The sequence below is a fragment of the Syngnathus typhle genome, linkage group LG18, assembly GCF_033458585.1.
Source record: "Syngnathus typhle isolate RoL2023-S1 ecotype Sweden linkage group LG18, RoL_Styp_1.0, whole genome shotgun sequence".
Classification (NCBI taxonomy): domain Eukaryota; kingdom Metazoa; phylum Chordata; class Actinopteri; order Syngnathiformes; family Syngnathidae; genus Syngnathus; species Syngnathus typhle.
This window is the reverse complement of record NC_083755.1, coordinates 6,699,339-6,720,137: the sequence shown is the minus strand read 5'-3', so window position 1 is coordinate 6,720,137 and position 20,799 is coordinate 6,699,339. Positions and strand designations below refer to the sequence as shown.

Sequence of the window (20,799 nt, the reverse complement as noted above, 5' to 3'; positions counted from 1 at the left end):
CTGACTCCTTCTTGGCCTCCACAGGCACACGCGTTTTCTTTATATACATATTTATATACATTGTATATTTTTGATGACACACTTAGACCGTTGTATACCTATACATTTCTTTTTAGTACACCACATTAAATACATGTCATTCAAACTTACTATGGCTGACGCTATCTTGACAATATAGGCAGAAATGGCTTTGCGCGTGACTCGTCGTTTTTTTATGCCGATTTCAAAATTCTCTTCTAGCACATTGTCTTATTTTCATTTTGACTTGCTTTTAAGTGTGACCTATAATAGCTAAAGTTAATCTACAAAGGTTGACTTACATCTCTTACTAAAAACAGGTATGAAAAATGTGTCAGACCATTCATCTTGTCCTAAAATAAAGGACATAGCACCAGACTTCACCAATCATCACACTTTACCAATGTCACCGTCAAAGTTGTCAGCGTCTCCTGAAGGCTCTGGAGATCCTCCAAGCGTTAGGCTCCTCGTAGCGGTTATAGAGAGGCTCCAGGCGCTGCTGCTTCTTCTGCCTGCTGAGGCGTGTCGGGTCGGACACCTTGAAAAAGGCGGGCGCCAACTCCACCAACCAGCGTGGGTCGATAGTGGTCACTTCACGCATGTACTCCTTGGTGGTCAGCACCAGCTCGTGGTAGACCAGCCTGCGGAACGACACCGCTGTCAGCGTTCACCAGACTGGGGCGTCACAAGTCCCAACCACTAACAACTCAAACTGGAACTGAATAACATTTAAAATCCAAATAAATAAATGAACTGACTCTAAAAACCCAAACATCAAAATGAAAGTTTGATGACAAATGGAAACCTACGGTAACCCCAATGAAAGCTCACCACTCGGGCTGGCGGTTGAAGAGCGTGCTGGACGGGTGGAGGTAGACCACCTGCTGGTCGATGAGGGTCCGGTAGCCCTCCTTAGGGTCCTTCCTGGCAGCGTTGCGGAAGAAACCGCTGCAGATGGCTTTCTGCACGCGCATGGTCGACTTGCCGCAAGACACCACGTCCAGCTTGTGTCTGTGCAACCGACATTGAACATTTTCTCCATCCTCGACCTGGAAGGAGATGGCCGCACTCACCTGTCCATGATGCTCAACATCTGCTTGCGGATGTCCTGGGCTCTTTTGAGCGAGCGGCCCTGAATGAAGTTCTCAAAGCACCAAGGGTTGGAGAACTTGTTGTTCTTCCACGAGTTGAAAACGGCCAGCAGGGTCAGATGGTCGCCTTCCGGCTGGGAGAACTTGGCCTTCCTCTGGTCTGCCTGGATCTGCTTGTCCTGCCAATGGGAGTCACGCACGCTTGCGTGTCAGCTCATCATCTTCTGCCGTATTCACTTAATCAGACCGTGTGTTAAGCACGTACCTTGGGCCTGTAGAAGACGTTCTGCACGGACAACATGGACACGATGGTGAGCATCTCGTCGCTGCAGCCCAGGTGCACGGACATGATCAGCATCTTGCACAACATGGGCTCCAGAGGAAATTCCGCCATCTGGATGGGAAGGCGGCGCACATCAGGAACCTCCAAAAAAATCTAATCACAGAAGCAACTTCCTGCCCATGATCCTCACCCTCCTTCCCAGTCGCGTGAGCAGCCCCTCGTCGTCCAGCGCACCCAGAGCGTACAGCTGCTCCATGGCTGTGATCAGTGTTTCCATGGGGGGAGCGTCCATGAAGTCGAAGGCCAGCAGGTCGTTGATGCCCATGGCCTGGTGGACAAGGACTCAAATGCGTTAGATCGACGCAACATCCATGACTCGTCAGCGTGTGCTGTGCGTGTACCTTGAGCGAGAGCACTGTGCTGGCCAGATTGGTCCTCTGGATCTCCGGCACGTTGGTGGTCATCATCTCGTCCCTGTATGCTCGCTCCGTGTACAGGCGGTAACACTTGCCGGGACCTGTCCTGCCGGCTCGGCCCGAGCGCTGCTTGGCCTGTGCCTGAATGACACATCATTTGCATCGCAATCTTGTCCATAAGCTCACGTATCGCTATTTGGCATGATGTTAGCTATTTGCATACGGTAAAGTCGGCTAACGTCATAATGATCTTAATGTTCAAACCTGCGAAATGGGAGTCACCACCAGCTGGTCGATGCCTGACCTGGAGTTGTAAACAATCTGTTTGACAAAACCGGGGTCCACCACGTAGTAGATGCCGTCGATGGTCAGCGACGTCTCGGCAATGTTTGTGGCGATGATCACCTGGCATCACAACCAAAACATTTTTTTTCTCTTTCCAGTAATCACACGCTACATCACGGTACGGGTGTTTACCTTCCTGCTGCCAAGTGGTGCCGGGTCAAAGATCCTGGTCTGCATCTCGCTGGGCAGTGCTGAGTAAACGGGAAGGATGATGAGCTGGGGAACGTCAGGACCAAGCATCCTCATGCGCTCAAAGAGGATCTCGCAGGCCGTGTCGATCTCCTCCTGCCCAGTCAGAAAGACCAGGACGTCACCTGAAGGAGGAGGAGGAGGTCAGGATCTGATGTTGTGGCTTGGAGGACATGGTTGATGGAGCCTTACATACCGGGAGGTTCGGTCAGGTGGATCTGCATGACTGTGATGAGACTGGCATCCAGATAGTCAGTCTCGGGCTCCCTGGCGTAGAGGATCTCCACAGGGAACGTCCTCCCTGGGATGGTGAAGATGGGTGCCTCGAAGAAGTACTGCGAAAACTTGACGGCGTCCAACGTGGCCGACGACACGATCAGCTTCAGGTCCTTGCGCTTTTGCAGAGTCTGCAAGAGAGAAGGCGCTCTCCATTCAAGTCCGAATCCTTCACGCCGCCAAGATCTCATGCTAGGTTACCTTCTTGAGTAGTCCGAAGAGGACGTCGGTGTGGATGGTCCTCTCGTGGGCCTCATCCAACATGATGAGGGAATACTGGCTCATGTCGGGGTCGATCAGACATTCCCGCTGCAGCATTCCGTGAGTCATGTACTTGATCAGGGTCTCCATGCTGGTGCAGTCCTCGAAACGAATTGTGTAGCCCACCTAAAAAAAACAGGAAGTGAGATAGAGGACTTCTCCCCAAATCACAGTATGGTTTTATGGATTGCTGCCACCTCCTGGACACTGCTCACATGTCAGGAGGCTTCTCCCTCACCTCCTGACCCAGCCGACATCCGTACTCCTCGGAGACCCTCTTGGCGACCGACATGGCGGCCACGCGGCGGGGCTGCGTGCAGCCGATCTTCCCCCGGGCCGTGTATCCCGCATCCGCCAGGTACTGCGTGATCTGCGTGGTCTTCCCCGAGCCGGTTTCGCCCACCACGATCAGGATCTGGTTGTCGTGGACAGCCTGTGGAAAGTGAAGGCGAAAAAATCAGCAGGGCAGGATTGGAGTTAATGATTGTGCAAGAGACACTTTGAACCTGAACCAGCTGCTCCTTGAGCTTAAAGATGGGAAGACTCTCCCGCTGCTGCAGGATAGACAGCTCCGTCTTCTTGCCGTACGACACCTGGTTCCCCCCGAAGGCGTACCGCTTCCACTCTGGAACGTTGATGGGCAGGGCGCCGATGCCGCGCATGTTGGCGGCGATCTGCCGACCCTCGTCTGCGATGGGAGAACAGAAAGTGAGTCAAAATCGCTGTCACTTCCAGTGCTGAAAACTTTGAACGCTTACAGTCCGGCATGGGGTCGATCCAGTTCTTGTGGAGACCGGTCGGGATGCGGTCCATCTCTTCGTTGCGAGCCGCCTGCTTGAGCTCGCGACGCTCTTTGGCCAGGGCGCTCTGCATCATGGCCGCCTGCGATAGCGAGCCGTCGGGATTCTAAAAAGAGAGAAAATAGACATTGTTGTCCACTTTGTTAGGTACACGCGCTCATGAGGTGCATAACAAATACTCCATAGAAAATAATGGTTATCCAATTAAACCATTCCAGAGACCCATAAATATGAACAAAAAAAAATGTTTGCACAGAATACCGATGACCTAGCAAGCAGAAAACAATCTGAAGTAAATATAAATCACCAATGAGTGATTATTATTATTATTTTTTTTATCTTTGTTGAATGTGATATGCTATTTAAGCCAATGCAAGTCCAGAACCCCTTCTTACAGTCACTTAGTGCCCTCTAGTGGTAAACTGTTGACACTACATATGACTGTCCATTTTTTTTCTGTCATAGAGAGAAACTTCACTTTGTAATAATAATTATAATAATGATGATAATATACCTTGACGATCTTGACGGGACTCCTGTCGTTGCTCCACCGCGTCTGACCCTGCAGGAAGGGCGGCTCCTCATCGACCAGGTCGATCTCAATGTCCATATCTGGTCACATGATCGTCACGAGGTCAACATGGGCATGTAACCACAAAATAAAAAAGCCACCAACACGCTTACCTTCCTCGTCGTCGAAGTTGGGAAGGATTCCTGTCTCCTCATCAAACTCCGGGTACTCCTCCTTCGGGAGAACATTGGCGGCAATCATCTGGATGAGGAAAGCAAGACAGTTCCAGTGGGAATGTTTCCGAGGAATCAAATTTATTTGTTTTAGATAACTGCTGACCTGTTTGACCTCCCACTTTTCCAGGTCTGTGATCCGGGCCATCCTCTTTTGCTCACTTGGGTTCTCCTCGCTCTCCACCACGCAAACTTCCACAGGAAAGTCGGGATTTCTCAGGGCGTTGTCCCCCGTACCGGTTTCAAAGTTCCTCTTGCGGTTGGGGTTCAGGTCCTCTCCGGTTTCCTGATCGACGTCCTGTAATGATGTTCGCAGCTCTGTCACGAGTTTGTTTGTTTCTTTTCCTCCTCCTACGACTGACCTTCATGCTGAGGCTGGCCTTTGTTCCGGTCATGGACAGCACTTTGACTTTGACCTTTTGTCCCCTGCTGACCACATACGACACGTCTGCTATTCGGCCTTCCTTGCGCAACTCCGACACGTGCACCAGGCCTTCCCAGCGCCTCCTGCATGCATTTTAGTCTATTATTGGAGAACTTCACTCTTTTGTCAATGCTGATTGATTGATTGATAATTCAAATATTTTCCGCAAACATTTGGCGTACCGAAGTCCTTCCAGCTGCACAAAGCATCCAAACTGCATCACACTGGACACTTTGCCACAGTAGATGTCGCCCACCACGGGAACATCGGACAGAGGCCGCTCGACGGGCTTCGGTTCCGGGACCGCCTCCTCACTTGGGGCGACTCGTGGCGGGCTCGGCGGTCGGTCGCTCCAGCGGGACGGTCGTTTCCGTTGCCGCTTGCCGGTCGTATCGCCTTCGCACTCTCTCGACCCGGACCAATGACGTTTCCGGCTGCTCTCCTCTCTAAAGGTACATAAACTTGATGAATGTTACCTACTGAATGAATAAAACAGACTTTATTGTATTTTTGTAAAGTGTTTTCATTGTTAATGTAATGAACTCACCCAGATGCAGAGGAAGGCATGAGCATCTCCAGCTCCTTCATGGCTGCTGCAGCAATCTGCTCATCATTTTCACTGAGCTGACGTGATGTAATTTTATGGACAGAAAGTCACAATTATGTAAACAACGTCAGAAAAACATTTTCTACATTTCCCCCCCCACACCATTTACAAGTGTTAAGTCATTTAAGAACACAAATAGTATTTTTTCTAAGTGAAGTTCCATAGCCTACCCTCCACACGGGATCATCTGGTTTACATAAAGCGGGATATTTTTCTTTCAGCTTGTCTTGCTCACTCATGGGTTTTTGCTGATGTGCTGTTGTGAGCCAGAAGGATACAAACAATACATTCAAGACAATGTTCATGTTTTAAAACACCACACACAGGACGAAGAAAATGTCTACCTTGACTCGCTTGCATGGTTTTGATAATTCTAAATAGGTTTTTCGTGAGTGTTTCCTGAAAGACAATAACGAACTGACTGGTCAGTTGCCATTGAAAATAATAAAATAATCCATTTTGAAGGATACCTACAGTAAACTTGGCTCCATTTTGTGTCAAGGCAGCTTTAAACTCCCCAAATGTTGGGTGACTTTCTGCGAGGCTGATAATGAATTCCGCTATTGAACAAGAAAATGTTAGCAAAACATTTGGCATAAATACAAAATGGTATAGCTTTTAGCCAAAAGACATTGGGGTATACCAAGATCCTTTTCGCTTATTCCAAGGTGGTTTTCCAACTCGGTGCACACTTTGGATACCAAAGATAAATACTCCAAACGTTTGAGACTATCTAGCGTCGCCATGTTGGTTGTGCTAGTCTGTGTTGACACGGAAGGGACTAGTCTTCTTCTTTTTGGAATGTCCGGAGGTTAGCCACCTAACGGGGCATTCCCGCCACCTAACGGGGAATTCCCGCCACCTACCGTCACTACGGAAGTGACTCTTCTTCTGCGCTGCACTAAAACCAAGCGGCCGCACTAAACATCGCCCTCTAACGTCCAGCTGTAGGACAACAGACGTAATGTTATTCAGAAAAAAACAAATTTCAGTGTATTAATAATTTTGTGCTTATCTTTCCTCTATAACAGAGTATACTTACCTGATTGGACACTTGAAAGTTTAACTTGTTAGTTTTTGTTGTCTTTGATATGCTCCAGAGTTTTGTGATTTTATGGCTTATCAAACATTAACTAAATTACTACAGTCCAGAGTATCCCCCAAAAATCAATCAATTTTGTAAAACTGTAAATTAAATGATTTTATACACTGACGGGCAAGTACTTTATAACAAACTTCTATGCACACAAAAAAAAATCACTATTTTTGCAACAGTTTCCATTTTTTCGTAAAGAGAAGAATTATTAAAAAAAAAAAGATGTTTTTAATGTAATGTTTTTTTTGTTTTTATACAAGTAATAATGCCAAGTCTAAAAGTGAACTCAGCCAAGCGACCACGTTGACAAAAAGTTATCAGCGTCTCCTGAAGGCTCTGGAGATCCTCCAAGCGTTAGGCTCCTCGTAACGGTTATAGAGAGGCTCCAGGCGCTGCTGCTTCTTCTGCTTGCTGAGGCGCGTCGGGTCGGAGACCTTGAAGAAGGCGGGCGCAAACTCCACCAACCAGCGCGGGTCGATGGTGGTCACCTCACGCATGTACTCCTTGGTGGTCAGCACCAGCTCGTGGTAGACTACCCTGAAGACGGAAAGGAAAAGCTGTCATGCTGGAACATGAAAGTTTTATTCGGCAAGGCATCTTAAAACAAGTAAATAGGGCTAGCCTTGGGGGGGAAAAAATACTTAGAAAACCTACACCACTTATTTCTTATTTTGAACTTAACTGAATAATACAATCTTAATCAGTTAAACATCTTACAAATATTTTGAAGGAGAAAAAAAAAACAATTCAACCCCCCCCCCCCCCTTACCATTCAGGCTGGCGGTTGAACAAAGCGCTGGAAGGGTGGATGTAGACCACTTGCGGGTCTATGAGGGTCCTGTAGCCCTCCTGAGGGTCCTTCTTGGCGGTGTTGCGGAAGAAACCGCTGCAGATTGCCTTCTGGACTCGCACAGTGGCCTTACCGCAAGACACCACATCCAACTTGTGTCTGTGAAGCAACGGTTAGCGCTTATGAGACGGGATTCCGTTGAATGGATTTTTTCAAATCAAATGTCATCAATGTACCGGTCCATGATGCCCAACATCTGCTTGCGAATGTCCTGCGCTCTCCTCAGCGAGCGAGCCTGGATAAAGTTCTCGTAGCACCAAGGGTTGGAGAACTTGTTGTTCTTCCACGAGTTGTAGACAGCCAGCAAGGTGAGATGGTCGCCCTCGGGCTGATGGAACTTGGCCTTCTTCTGGTCCGCCAAGGCCTGCTTGTCCTGTGTCACACGCAAAAAAACATTCACAACGAGCCCAAATAACAAACGAAACGAGGAGGTCTGATGGTGTCTCACCTTGGGCCTGTAGAAAACGTTCTGCACGGACAACATGGACACGATGGTGAGCATCTCCTCGCTGCAGCCCAGGTGCACAGACATGATCAGCATCTTGCACAACATGGGCTCCAGAGGAAATTCCGCCATCTGGATGGGAAGGCGGCGCACATCAGGAACCTCCAAAAAAATCTAATCACAGAAGCAACTTCCTGCCCATGATCCTCACCCTCCTTCCCAGTCGCGTGAGCAGCCCCTCGTCATCCAGCGCGCCCAAAGTGTACAGCTGCTCCATGGCCGTGATCAGCGTCTCCATGGGGGGAGCGTCCATGAAGTCGAAGGAGAGCAGGTCGTTGATGCCCATGGCCTGGTGGACAAGGACTCAAATGCGTTAGATCGACGCAACATCCATGACTCGTCGGCGTGTGCCGTGCGTGTACCTTGAGCGAGAGCACTGTGCTAGCGAGATTGGTCCTCTGGATCTCCGGCACGTTAGTGGTCAACATCTCGTCCCTGTAGGCTCGCTCCGTGTACAGGCGGTAACACTTTCCGGGGCCCGTCCTCCCGGCGCGGCCCGCTCTCTGTTTCGCTTGAGCCTGCGAGATATCCAAGATATTTTATTGGCAAGCTCGGCTGACAAAAAGAAGTACGGCGGTGGCGGCGGCAAGCAACCTGTGAGATGGGCGTCACCACCAGCTGGTCGATGCCAGTCTTAGAGTTATAGACTTTCTGCTTGACGAAGCCGGGGTCCACCACGTAGTAGATGCCGTCGATGGTCAGCGACGTCTCGGCGATGTTGGTGGCTATGACGACCTGGCGGAAACAAGAGCTCAAATTTTGACCTTCATGCTCAAGCAATTATTTGGATGACTATATTTTACTTTTTGAAGTAATTTATTGTCAAGTAACAGTACCCTAACGAGTCAAATTTTGGGTTACTCGAGCCACGCGTGCGTTGAAGTTCCTAAACGTACTTTTCTGCTTCCAGGCGGCGCCGGATCGAAGATCCTGGTCTGCATCTCGCTCGGCAGGGCGGAATAAACGGGCAGAATGATGAGTTCGGGAACGTCAGGGCCAAGTGACTTCATGCGCTCGTAGAGGATCTCGCAGGCCGTGTCGATCTCTTCTTGTCCGGTCAGAAAGACCAGGATGTCACCTGAAGGAGGAGGAGGTCAGGATCTGACGTTGTGGCTTGGAGGACGGCAGAGTTGATGGAGCCTTACGTACCGGGAGGTTCGGTTAGGTGGATCTGCATGACGGTGATGAGGCTGGCGTCCAGGTAGTCGGTCTCGGGCTCTTTGGTGTAGAGCACTTCCACCGGGTACGTCCTCCCCGGGATGGTGAAGATGGGCGCCTCATAGAAGTATTGGGAGAATTTGACGGCGTCCAGCGTGGCCGACGTCACGATCAGCTTCATGTCCGTGCGCTTCTGCACCGTCTGGCCACAAAGTCGGATTTTTCAAAGAGTCAAATCAAAGTTCAAAACATCCCCGCTGGGTAATAATGACAATATGGACGTCAGAAAAAAGTGGCGCAAACCTTCTTGAGCAGACCAAAGAGGACGTCGGTGTGGATGGTTCTCTCGTGGGCTTCGTCCAGCATGATGATGGCGTACTGACCGAGCTCCGAGTCGATCAGACATTCCCTCAGCAGCATGCCGTCCGTCATGTACTTGATCACAGTCTCGGGGCTGGTGCAGTCCTCAAAGCGGATGGTGTAGCCCACCTAAGGAGAGCGACGGCACCGATTTGAGCGAGGAGACCAAAAGCGCAAGCGGCGCTTCTGCGAGGCGCACCTCCTGTCCGAGACAGCAGCCGTACTCCTCGGAGACCCTCTTGGCGACAGACATGGCGGCCACACGGCGGGGCTGCGTGCAGCCGATCTTCCCCCGGGTGGTGTAGCCCGCCTCCGCCAGGTACTGCGTAATCTGCGTGGTCTTCCCTGAACCGGTCTCTCCGATCACAATCAGGATCTGGTTGTCGTGGACGGCCTGCGGCGAGACAAAGCGGGAGCTCGGCGAGCCGGACAAAGCGAGGGTGGAAGGTGAAGCTGACGAAAGGGAACCTGAACGAGTTGCTCCTTCAACTTGTAGATGGGCAAACTCTCCCTCTGCTCCAGGATGGAGAGCTGCGTCTTCTTGCCGTAGGACGCCTTGTTGCCGCCAAAAGCGTGCTTCTTCCATTCGGGGATGTCGTTGGGCATCATGCCGATGCCGCGCATGTTGGCCGCGATCTGCCGGCCGTCGGCTGCAAGGCAACGCGCATTTGTTCCGATTTAAAATTGACAAAAAGTAAACATTCTCAAGAGAAGTGTAAAATAAAACAACTTCATCGATTTTAGATGAATTAAAAAAAAAAAGTTCTCATTTGAACCCTGCTTTCGGCTTCTCATGTCCTGATATTTCCACCACAGCGCCTCGCGGGAAGCAGCTCTCATATATTATACATACGTATGCAAGTCGGGAAGAGAGCGGCAGCACTTACTGTCGGGAAGCGGGTCCACCCAGTGTTTGTTGAGGCCCATGGGGATGGAGTCCATCTCCGCTTCGCGCGCCGCTTGCTTCAGCTCCCGTCGCTCTTTGGCCAGGGCGCTCTGCATCATGGCCGCCTGGGACAGCGAGCCGTCGGGATTCTGCGCAAGCACGTTAGCATACGTCAGCGCGTTTGTGCAACAGCGAGTCGGTGCTGCGTTGCGACGGGCTGCACCTTGACAATCTTGACGGGGGTAATGTCCATGCTCTGCTTGGTGTGCCCTCTCAGGAACGGCGGCTCCTCTTCCACCAGCTCGATTTCCAAGTCTTCATCTGGGAAAGCACCGCGCAAGACCCGCTGAGCGTTATGTCCTTCGGCGGTTTGCAACCTCTTGCTTACCTTCTTCGTCGTCAACTTTGGGAAGGATCCCCGTCTCGTCATCGAAATCGGGGAATTCTTCCTTGGATAAAACGTTGGCGGCAATCATCTGGGGAAATAAAAAGCCTTGGTTAGGAGCCGTAACTGTAACTGGAAAATAAAAACAAGCTCACGGTTTTTAGTTTTTTTTCTGCCACTAGGTGGCATTACAGCTCTATTGCATTCCATAGCTTTCAACCAACCTGCTTGATCTCCCATTTTTCTGGATCCGATATCTTGGTGAGCCTCTTCCTCTCCAGCGTGTCATCCTGCTCCACTTCGCGAGCGGGGCCAAGGTTGAGGTTGCTGGGCCCGTCGGGGTTTCTCATGTTCACCTCCTCGCTGCCGTCGGGCCCCACGTTCCTCCTCCTGTTGGGGTTCAGGTCCTCGCCCGTCTCCTGATCCACATCCTAAAAAGACAGGGCCAAAGTGACGAGGAATGTTGACATGCCGACGGCTTCTTGCCGGACGACGGAATGGCGATGTTCCATTGCTCACTTTCATGCTGAGGCTGGTCTTGGAGCCAGTGAAGGACAAGACTTTGATCTTGACTCTTTGCCCTTTGCTGACCACGTCGGCCACGTTGGCCACTCGGCCTTCTCGGCGCAGCTCAGAAATGTGCACCAAACCTTCCCATCGTTTCCTGCGGAAAGAGAACAGACACTTGATTAACAATCTCGTTTTCATCCAAGAAATATTATTGCAGGACACACCTGAGGCCCTCCAGTTGGACAAAGCATCCAAACTGCATAATGCTGGTGACCTTTCCATTGTAGATGTCGCCCACAGAGGGTTCTTCCGGGGGCGGACGGTCCACATGCTTGTCCTTCCAGTCTCGGTCTTGGTCTCTTCGGGGGCTTGGCGAGCGCTCGCTCCAGCGGGATGATCGCTCTCGCCGTCTTGAGCGTTCGCTATCTCTGTGGCGATCGCGGTCTCTGGAGCGAGATCTGGACCTGGAGCGTGAGTGGTGGCGCCTCCTGCGGTCCCTGTCCCGATGTCTGTGTCGGTCCCGGCTTCTGCTCCGACTGCGTCGTCTGCTCTTTTCCACGCGGCTACGCTCGCTTTTGGAATCGGTGCTGCTCACGCTGGGCATGAACATCTCCAGTGCTTTCATGGCGTCGGCCGCGACCTTCACGTCCTCTTCGTCCATGATTTTCTGAAGAAGACAAAACATTCAGTGCTCTAGTGGCTGAGCGGCTGCTGTCATGCTCATACCGGTGGAGCTTCATTTGCTCTGCAAAGCGCAGGGAAAAGCTCCTTCAGCTTGTCCTTCTCCGACAATGGCTTTTGAACTTCAGAAGCTGCTATAATGACATAAACAAATTCATTTTTCAGGTTGTCCTCATAAGTGTCATCTCAGACAGCAATATAATGAATGTCTAGACAGCGCTGGTAATAAATGATCAATCACCTTTACTTGTGGACGACTTTGATGGGGGTCTCATGGTCTGAATGAGCCTGAGCAAGTTGCCAATGAGAGAGTCCTATCAAGAAAATAACACCATGATGAGGTCAACACTAACAGATTATTCGATGAGGCGCACTTACTGTGAATTCAGCTCCATTTTTTAGCAGAAGACCTTTAAACCCGTCAAAGGTGGGTTCTTTTTCCGCGAGGCTAATGACGAATTCAGCTAAAATACAAGAAAGCAAACATAAACACCATCATAAGCAAGTCGCACACAATAAGGCTAAATTATATCTTTAACAGCATGATACAACACTAGTAAACAAAAGATGGAGCTACGTTAGCTTTAGCTAGCGTAATTATTCGACGCGGTGGTCCAACCTAAATCTTTGTCGCTGATTCCAAGATGGTTGTCGAGCTCCGTGCACACTTTGGACACCAAAGATAAAAATTCGAGCTGGGAAAGCTCGTCGACATCAACGTCTGCCATTCTTGATCGGGATTTGTTCACTGTCTGAGACGTAATAGAAGCTAACAATCCATGCTAGCACGTCACAGCGTAAGTGTCTGTTACTTCCGCTTCTGGTTTGTGCTGAGATGCGCAAGATCGCCGTCTTGTGGACAAGCGGACTAATTACACCCACAAAACAGCACCATGTTTATCTCCAAAGAACCTTGGAATTTTTTTTTTATGGGTACGAATTGTATTTTTTGCACCACGCGAAACATTTAAATTAACAATTAATCGCCAGAAAAAAACAAATAAACATAAAACTATTGTGCGTAAAGTATCTATTAAAAAAAAGTTAAAAGATTTTGAGAAATTTAGTGCTCTTCATTCAGGCCTGTGTAAACAATATGGCTGCATATTAGTAGTTTGTTGTCATGCAAAGGCTGTAAAAACTTGAATTATGTCCCTCCATTGTGTTGCCAGTGGAGGAAATGGGAGGAAACAATCAAACACTCAAACAATCCAAGTCTGGCTGTGATGAAACCAGGCCCGTGAAATCTTTGGTTCCTTGACGTGATCTCACTCTGTATCTGCAGAATGTCACAGCTTGCCGCTATGATGCAAAAAAAAAGCTTTTAGCGCAGATATTTTCATTCCTCATTCCAAGTCACACATATACGCTCTTCAAACACACCTTCATCCACCATACATCGTACATGAAATGAACTGATGTACCCTGAGCATAAGTTGTGCTTTATAGCTGAAAGCCTGTCAACAAACACACTTTTTTTTCCCCAGAGGAGACGCTCCTATGATTATTTACTAAGCAGTACTGGAAACAATGTTGTCTCTGTATCAATAAAATCCCCCCCATGAATAATGCACAGACAAAGGAGTGAATCCAATTTGGTTTATGTACACAAACTGGTTGCACTTAAATCTTAGTGATTTACTAAAACCCAGCAGGCTGTCTGAAGGTCGTTCTGGCATCGTTCTTATTGTTATGCTGTGTGTGTGTGTCAATGGTTTATATCAAGGGTGTGGTGATGCCTGGATTCGGTATCATGCCAATACGGGCATTATTTTATCGGGTAGTCGTAGAGCTTGGCGTTACCAGCCACCGATACTTATTGCAAAACACTTTGTAGGCTTACTGTACACAAACGTAAGGCGGGGTAGGCAGCGCTTCAGCTGTCTGGCCCCGTCATCCTCACCTGACCTGATTTGCTTGCAGGCCCACGTATGTGCACCGGGACAAGAGGGAGGGGGCGGTGATTACATAAGGGGCTCACGTGCCACATGCACATGGTCCAGCAGTATTCGGTGTGCTCATGCGTTATTGGACGCCGCAGTCGAGACAGCGGAAAAAGTCAAACTGGGAGAGGAGTACTGAAGATGTTTGGCCGATCACGTGAGCACATCGTTGCGAACACTTATGCAAAGACAAAGGGGATAATAATGATAATCAAATGATAATCAATGATAATAACACAACAAGAATGGAAGCGCAGCTGGTCGCGGCCTTCCCTCTCAACCAAGTGGAAAATTCCTGCAATGACCGAGCAGGGAGCATGAAATGTGTGTGTGTGTTGGGGGGGGTACACAGAAGGGCGTATGCAGAGGGCGGGGCCAGCACCGACCAGAGCAGCCACACAGGGATTGGCTGAGAAGAAAGCTGCCGAATGAGCTCATGTCCCCCACGACAGCCCCCACCCATCCTTCCCACATTTGCACCCCCCTCCATATCCCTCATGGCCCACTTGGCTCGACAATATCATGCTCACAAGTTACACACTGCTTTTTCTTCTATCGCTTGTCCTCGGAAGACAAACTGGCACTGAGAGAGCTCTGAAATACAAGTGAGTCTTTCAGTAGGATAGTATAAGTGAAGCTCCTCTTTAATAGGAACAATAAATGATCTATTGGGTTTAAGTCTACAGAAACAAATATACAAAGTCGTGATGTATGAGGTTCAATTTATTAGTGCATCTTTGAAAACAAAAAAACCTAACAGACTAGAGAGGCGCTGAGAAGTCACTTGAGTCACATATTTATTACATAAATATATCATTAAAATAGACCAGCGACAATTACCATAAAAATATCTTCCTTTCAAAAGCCTGACCCACAAAAAAAAGCTTTAAAAAAAAAACACACACACACATGGACATTTTGCACACAAACACGCTGATTGTCACACGCGGACCACCACACACACACCTGACCTGACCATGTGTGTGTGTGTGTGGTGGTCAGGTGTAGATGGGTGGTAGTCCAGCGTGTTTTTGGGTGTTACATGAGAAGACATCACAGTAGATTGGCGGCCATTTTCTTGCGCATTTTGTTTTTGTTATTTCTTTGCTCCTGTGCTTTGGCCTTCCTGAATGCCTTTTTTTTTTGCATGATGGCACCCGACTGGCTTGGGCATAAAAGAAAAGTCCAAAGTGGCAGAGAGGTTTCTGTCGGTTCCTGAAAGACAAATAGTGGACTCGGCGCACCCTTGCCATCTGGGTCTTACATTGTCAAGGTGAGAAAGGTCCCCGGTGGACCGCTGGCCCCCTTTCACACTGCCTATCAAATTATTTTTGTTCCTCTTCTATTTTTGTGACTTGATTGGCCAATTTGAAGGATTCCTCCTATGGATTTTTTTTTGCACACATGGCAGACAAACTTTCACGTAGACATGGCAATATCTTCCTTTTGCTGGGTTCTGTGTGAAATGTTTTTTTTATCTTCCTAGAATCCTTTTCAGTTATTTCCATTTATTTTTGTAATCTGATTTCGGTCATCCTGACACACCTCACGGTCTTTGGCACCTTCCATGTAACCTCCCTGAGTGCGTGCAGGGCCAGGCCGTGGTCACATTGAGGCCTTTGGGACGACCTGAAGAGCATATCTGCGAGGTGATTTGTGAGACTTTTTTTCAAAGGAGCGAAAACTTCCCAAAGAAGAGCTTCGACATCTACGACTAAGGAATTCAGCGCGTTGCGACACAGCAGCGTTCACGTAGAGCAGACGGTGCCGTTTTCTCAGATGCAAACAGCGGACACACATTATTCATTTTTTTTGTACAACTTTAGTGCAACACACAAACATCGATGACGTGTTTTCCCCGCGCGGCGAACGGCGTGAGAAAGCCAACAAGAAGGAAAAGAAGACGACATTGCGGGAGGACGTGAGGTCTGGACAGGTGTTTGGACTTTGCTGGTGTCGTGTGAGGCGGCTCGGACCTGCTACACAGTGTCTGTTTGCTTTTTGTCATCCTTTCGTTTGGGTTGCTGGCTTTGTACAACCGAGGACAAGTCGTGTGAGGGTGTTGTCGTGAGGCGGGGCACAAACCAGATACGAGAGGAGGGGAGGGAGGGGAGGGGGCGGCCTTAAACCCTCTTGGAGGCCCGTCTTTTCTAACCTGAGCAGTCGTGAAATCTTTTTTTTTTTCCAAACATTTGCATATGTAAAGCGGACTTATAAAGCATCTCCGGTTCATCCCGTCATTTGTGTACATTCTTTGCTGCCTAGGCATGATCATTCCCAGGTCCTCCTTAAAGTGCTCTTTGTTGGCTTTTGCCGTCGTCAGCGGGATCAAAAATTCAGCAATTATCAAAAATCAGGTCTGGCTTGATTGAATCTGATGGAAACAAGATTATACGGTCCAATTCGTCATTTACGCCACGATATGAAATTTGGCTCCGGCTGATATACTCAACAGTCTGAGTGTCCTTGAGTCCCCTGAAAGACGGCATATAAATCTAAGTTCTTATTATTGGGCACCTGACGACGTCATGCAGACATCACTAAATCTCCTGCGTGTTTTTAATCTCCTCAGCAACAATCTTGACGATGAAATATGACCCGTGCTTTCGATATCGACACCACCGACCGACTCACTTCGCTCGCCTGGCTTGAATCACGGCGGACACGTGATTAGGTACATTCCCCCAAAGTGTGGCACACTTTAGACGGGCCTCAAAAGTGGCTTTGAGTTGGGAGGGGGGGTTGTTGGGGGGGGGGGCTGACGTCACACAACCGGTATGTCACTCACACACATGCAGAAAAGCAGGCTGGCGTAACATTAATGGGGGGGGGGGGGGGGGGGGGGGGGAATCAATGATTCATTACTTATTGGAATAATATCATCTGATGATTAGAACGGACAATTAATATCAATCATAAAAATGAACCAAGTGCTTCAGGAACGCATTAACAGCCCTTTCCCACACATTTGAAACCCTATTTCGTAACGGAATGAAGTGTTTTGCAATTTTGAGCCAAGACAATTTGCCAATTTTGGAATAAGGCTAACATCAAATATAAAAAAAAAGTCAAGTGCTGTCAACACTTTCCAGATGCACACTAGAATTGAGCGGGATGGGAAAAATAACATTGAACGGCACACACGCAACAATAACAATCGACTCGGCGGCCATGTTTGACACGAGGAGACGGGTGGAGGGAGCGATGAGGATGAATGAAGACAAACAGAATAAACGTTGGCATCCATCTAAGTTTCATCATTTATTTAAAAAAAAAAGTTCTTATACCTGAGAGAATCCTTCAACAGCTTTCGTTCCCAAGTCACAAAAGTGGTTTGTGTGTGTGCGTGTATTTGTTTGGGCGTGTGTGGGCGTGGCCTCGCTGCTCTCAGGTGAGCGGGTCCCAATTATTCAAGTGCTTCTTTCAACTCAATTTGCTTTGCTATTGCACTCGTTTCAAAGTTTGATTTCAAAGTCAAAATCCCAAAAGACGCAAATCACATTTGCCTCGTCACACAGTTTTTTTTTCTTTGTCTTGGCCGAGACTCTCGTCCAAAGTGCTTGTGAGTTAAGTGCCTTCGTTGGGGATTGGTAGCGTGCCGCGAAATACTACTTAGCCGTTAGCGCTCCTTTAAATTAACTTGGTCGCTGGGTTGAAAACTTTAAAGCTTCCCATATATCTCAAAGAGGTGGGGGAATATATCTAAGACTCTTTTTTGGTGGCCCCGCCCACTGAGTGATGAGAGCATCAAGTACACTGAGACACACACGCAGACTTAACAAAATCCTGTTTAGCAGCTAAAGGCTAAAGGTCAACTTGGGGAGTGTGGTTACCCAAAAGGCAACAAAATTGACACATTTTTTGATATACATGGTTCCATTTTTGTTGGACAACGTGGGTCCAACCACAATAGACAAATTTTGTATTTAATTGAAACTGGATTTGGGTGCCGATTTGTTTTAGTTTTTTTTAACCAGTAAATTTAGTTGTGCATCCAGATTGAGTAACCACAAAAACTGAGTTTCACTTTGGAGAGAAATTGCATAATCAACATTGAAGCATGTGGACAAAACACAGACACACACACACAAGCCTGCATGATAACGGGTGAGGGGTGGGTGGTCAAGGAAGGGCGGGGGGGGGGGGGGGGTTCAGGTGACGTCAGATCATGTGTTGGACGGTTTGGTTGTGTTGACCAGACAACATTTGTCAAACACACACAAACAACAGCGCAGGTGTGTGTGTTGTGCTGTCCTCTCTGCTGGTGTGTGGAAGTGGGGAGGGAAGGAGGGGGGAGGTGTTTGGGTGCAGCCCACCCCCCCTCCATTCCTATCAGCTACATTCAATACCAGAAACACTCTGCCATGACAAAACTCAAGACCACCGTGGACGCCCCCAGGCTCCGCACAAGCACGCCACTAGAGTGAGGGGGGGGGGGGGGCTGTGTGGATTTGTAACTTGTACGCACAAAAAGCGCACAACTCTCGTTAGCACACTGCTGTCTGTTTTCCAAGCGTTCACAAAACGGTCGATTCCCGCCTCCCACGCTCCTTTTCACTTGTGAGGTATGACGAGATTGTGTTTCAGTTCCGTTATTTTTTTTCTCAACTTTTTTTTTTTTGCTTTTTTCCAAAGACATATTCCATCATAAAAAAAACCCACCAACAATTAAAACAATAATAATAATAAAAAGGTTTTCCTCTTTTGTTGGTTGAAAGTTACTCCTGATAAAAGCGGGATTCTGAGTGGGGGGACAGGATGGACAACATTTGCGCGCACACACACGCGCACATACACATACACACACACACACACACACACTCACACTCACTGACAGGATGGCGGTTACACTGCATGCGTGGTCCGAAAGTGACGATAGCTCCTAGTTTTCCCCTCCCAGCCCGCAAAAAAAAGAAAACCAGGAAAAGCAAAAATAAATCTGTTTTTGTTCAGCAGTCCTTTGAAAAGTCATCTCATCTTTCTCTGAAGGATTTAGAAACATTTATATTTGCCTTTGTCAAACCTGCTTCAGCAGTGGTTCTCAAACTGGGGTCCTCGGATCCCCAAGGGACCGACTACGGGACCTCGCAAAATAATTTGCAATAAATCATTAAGGCGTATCCTTTTGAAAAAATAAGTTACTACATTTGAGGACAAAACTATGACAGTTTTCCTTGAAAGTAAAAAAAAAAAAAAAAACAACATTCACAGAATTCTGTATTTTTTTTCGGTCAGAATTTGACCACCCTCACTTTGAGCAACCATTTAATTTGTCTGACATGGTAGTTCTGTTGAATTGGCATTCTGATTATGAGGGGGGGGGGGGGGGGGCAACGTTTCTCCTTTGGACCCAACAAGATTGAGAACCTTTGCGCTAAAGCAACTTTGCCATTTTTGCGCGCAGACACAAACACACACACTCAATCTTCTCCCCTCTTCTTGTGGAATTCCAAACTTGCATTGGTTTTTTTTTTTTTTTCTTTCTTCAAATCCCAACATTGAGGGCGTCGGAACGGACCCTCATAACTGCCTTGTCTCAGGGTCCCTCCTTCCCACCTCCACAAAAGGTGGCGTGGCGCCCCCTCCTCACCCTCGTTCGGTGGATGGACCTGGTCGCTAATACTGACAGTTGCGAGTCTTGGGCTGAGCCCGCCGCCTCCGTCGCACAGAGGCCGCTCTTTTTTTTTTTTTTTACTTGCACCAGTTGTGAGTAGTGCAAAAACAACAACTCAACAGCCTGAGTGGGGTAGGTGGGGGGGGGTATGGAGTCTGTGGTGATGGGGGGTACTTGGGTTGGCGGCGCTCCTGTTCGTTTCCCAGCGTCCGAGTCACAAGTTGGGCGTTTTCAAAATCTCAGAGAGACAACTCTTGGTCCCGCATTTTCTCCGGGGGTTGTAGAAAAGAAAAAAAAATCAAAATGCGATGTTAAGGTCTCCGTCTTCCAGCAAGATGGTGGGCCCTCTCGTCTTCTTCAGTGGCATTTCTTTGCAACAGATATCACTGAGGTGTGTGTATGTATATTGAGGTGAGGTAGTGCCCAGAACCAGTGGGGGTATGAGTCCACTTCTGAGGTAAATGCTCGCCATGTTCTTGGCGTGTTTTGCCTGCGCTTAACGTTTGTGTTTATGAAGAAAGAAAGAAAAAAAAGAAACAAAGGCAAATGTGTATGGAAGTCTAGAGGAGGACTTAGTAAAGGCCCCGCAGGTGAGGGCCCCAACTGAAGAAGGAAAAAAATTAAATCAAAAACAGCCACCTTGCAAGGCAGCCAATGAGGCATTCACGTTACTCTGAGGTGAGGCTACGCGTGTGTTTGCGTGTGTCACAGGCGCCGGTCCGATTACAAAAAAAACAAAAAGTTCGATATGGAGCCATGATCAACACACAACAACAACAAAAAAAGGGAGTAGTCTGAAGAAGGTTAGCACCCGTGTCGCTTGGGATGGACTGTAACGGCTCAGATTGACTGGAGGAATTGAGGACTTGGCGTCCGGTGAGGACACAACGGAGAACCATGAGCGTAATACTGTGAGGAGCCACGGCCGGCGTTCCCGCGGGTGGTGTGTTTGTGTGTTGGCGTCAATCCAGACAGCATGCTCAGACAGAAGGGCCAGCGCCACCGCTGGATTTCCTCTTTTGCTCCACTTGCTTTTTCCAGTTCAGAAAGCTTTTTTTTTTTTCTCCCCCCTGGGGCTCAACGTTTCCGTCACACCTCCTGGTCCTCAAAGACCTCCAGGAAAAGCGGCGGGAAGAGCTCGTTGGGACACTCCACCTTCATGTGCAGGAAGCGGCTGGCGTGGCAGGCGCCGATCATGCGCAGGTCGGTCACCTTCATCAGCAGCTTTGGCCAGAAGTGAGGAATGTTGTGCTTGCGGTAGTTGATGTAGTGCTCGAAGGCCAGCAGGTAGGTCTCCTGGCACTTGTCGATCTTGTCCACGCACGTCAGGCCCGAGCGGTCTGACGGGAGCGGAGGA

General features: G+C 48.6%; 3 protein-coding genes across 13 annotated transcripts in view; all 3 read right to left on the bottom strand.

Moving 5' to 3' along the window:
• Positions 1-5: 5 nt before the first annotated feature.
• On the bottom strand, positions 6-6,315 carry LOC133143031 (ATP-dependent RNA helicase DHX8). 3 transcript variants are annotated; one of them, XM_061264760.1, is made up of 23 exons: positions 6,098-6,315; positions 5,929-6,014; positions 5,799-5,853; positions 5,625-5,710; positions 5,395-5,471; positions 5,030-5,308; positions 4,786-4,930; positions 4,530-4,721; positions 4,364-4,451; positions 4,194-4,291; positions 3,638-3,785; positions 3,386-3,567; positions 3,118-3,312; positions 2,820-3,005; positions 2,539-2,749; positions 2,286-2,467; positions 2,073-2,213; positions 1,794-1,949; positions 1,583-1,720; positions 1,375-1,503; positions 1,092-1,288; positions 850-1,029; positions 6-659 (listed from the first exon to the last, which is right to left on the bottom strand). In XM_061264760.1, exons 1-23 carry the CDS (start codon positions 6,198-6,200, stop codon positions 440-442), a joined length of 3,474 nt encoding a protein of 1,157 aa, XP_061120744.1. In that variant the 5' UTR covers positions 6,201-6,315; the 3' UTR covers positions 6-439. The 3 variants fall into 3 exon arrangements, with proteins under 3 accessions (XP_061120744.1, XP_061120745.1, XP_061120746.1); XM_061264761.1 differs by having other exon boundaries at positions 5,030-5,293; positions 6,098-6,314; XM_061264762.1 differs by lacking the exons at positions 3,386-3,567; positions 3,638-3,785; positions 4,194-4,291; ... (7 more) ...; positions 5,929-6,014; positions 6,098-6,315 and having other exon boundaries at positions 3,077-3,188.
• A 325-nt stretch (positions 6,316-6,640) lies between these two features.
• Positions 6,641-12,709, bottom strand: dhx8 (DEAH (Asp-Glu-Ala-His) box polypeptide 8). Of its 2 annotated transcripts, none has more exons than XM_061264758.1 (22): positions 12,505-12,709; positions 12,264-12,349; positions 12,127-12,199; positions 11,931-12,019; positions 11,429-11,871; positions 11,214-11,358; positions 10,919-11,125; positions 10,698-10,785; positions 10,533-10,630; positions 10,311-10,458; positions 9,892-10,073; positions 9,623-9,817; positions 9,367-9,552; positions 9,055-9,265; positions 8,802-8,983; positions 8,500-8,640; positions 8,268-8,423; positions 8,057-8,194; positions 7,849-7,977; positions 7,577-7,773; positions 7,320-7,499; positions 6,641-7,087 (listed from the first exon to the last, which is right to left on the bottom strand). In XM_061264758.1, the coding sequence occupies exons 1-22, from the start codon at positions 12,611-12,613 to the stop codon at positions 6,868-6,870; spliced, it is 3,603 nt and encodes a 1,200-aa protein (XP_061120742.1). In that variant the 5' UTR covers positions 12,614-12,709; the 3' UTR covers positions 6,641-6,867. The 2 variants fall into 2 exon arrangements, with proteins under 2 accessions (XP_061120742.1, XP_061120743.1); XM_061264759.1 differs by having other exon boundaries at positions 11,931-12,016.
• A 4,367-nt stretch (positions 12,710-17,076) lies between these two features.
• thrab (thyroid hormone receptor alpha b) overlaps positions 17,077-20,799 on the bottom strand; it is a 39,410-nt gene continuing 35,687 nt past the window's right edge. For all 8 annotated transcript variants that reach the window (XM_061304532.1, XM_061304534.1, XM_061304535.1 and 5 more), the window contains one exon: positions 17,077-20,782. In XM_061304532.1, the coding sequence (XP_061160516.1) occupies positions 20,532-20,782 (251 nt within the window). In that variant the 3' untranslated portion in view covers positions 17,077-20,531. The remainder of the gene's footprint in view (positions 20,783-20,799) is intronic.

Excerpts from the sequence above, each read along its gene's own strand:
- dhx8 (XM_061264758.1), bottom strand. The coding sequence starts at position 12,613 with ATGGCAGACGTTGATGTCGACGAGCTTTCCCAGCTCGAATTTTTATCT. Across the intron at positions 9,553-9,622 it reads GCTGCTGTCTCGGACAGGAG|GTGGGCTACACCATCCGCTT; the intron begins GTGCGCCTCGCA and ends CGCTCTCCTTAG. Across the intron at positions 8,984-9,054 it reads CCACCTAACCGAACCTCCCG|GTGACATCCTGGTCTTTCTG; the intron begins GTACGTAAGGCT and ends CTCCTCCTTCAG.
- LOC133143031 (XM_061264760.1), bottom strand. The coding sequence starts at position 6,200 with ATGGCGACGCTAGATAGTCTCAAACGTTTGGAGTATTTATCTTTGGTA. Across the intron at positions 5,854-5,928 it reads AAAATGGAGCCAAGTTTACT|GAAACACTCACGAAAAACCT; the intron begins GTAGGTATCCTT and ends ATTGTCTTTCAG. Across the intron at positions 2,468-2,538 it reads CCACCTGACCGAACCTCCCG|GTGACGTCCTGGTCTTTCTG; the intron begins GTATGTAAGGCT and ends CTCCTCCTTCAG.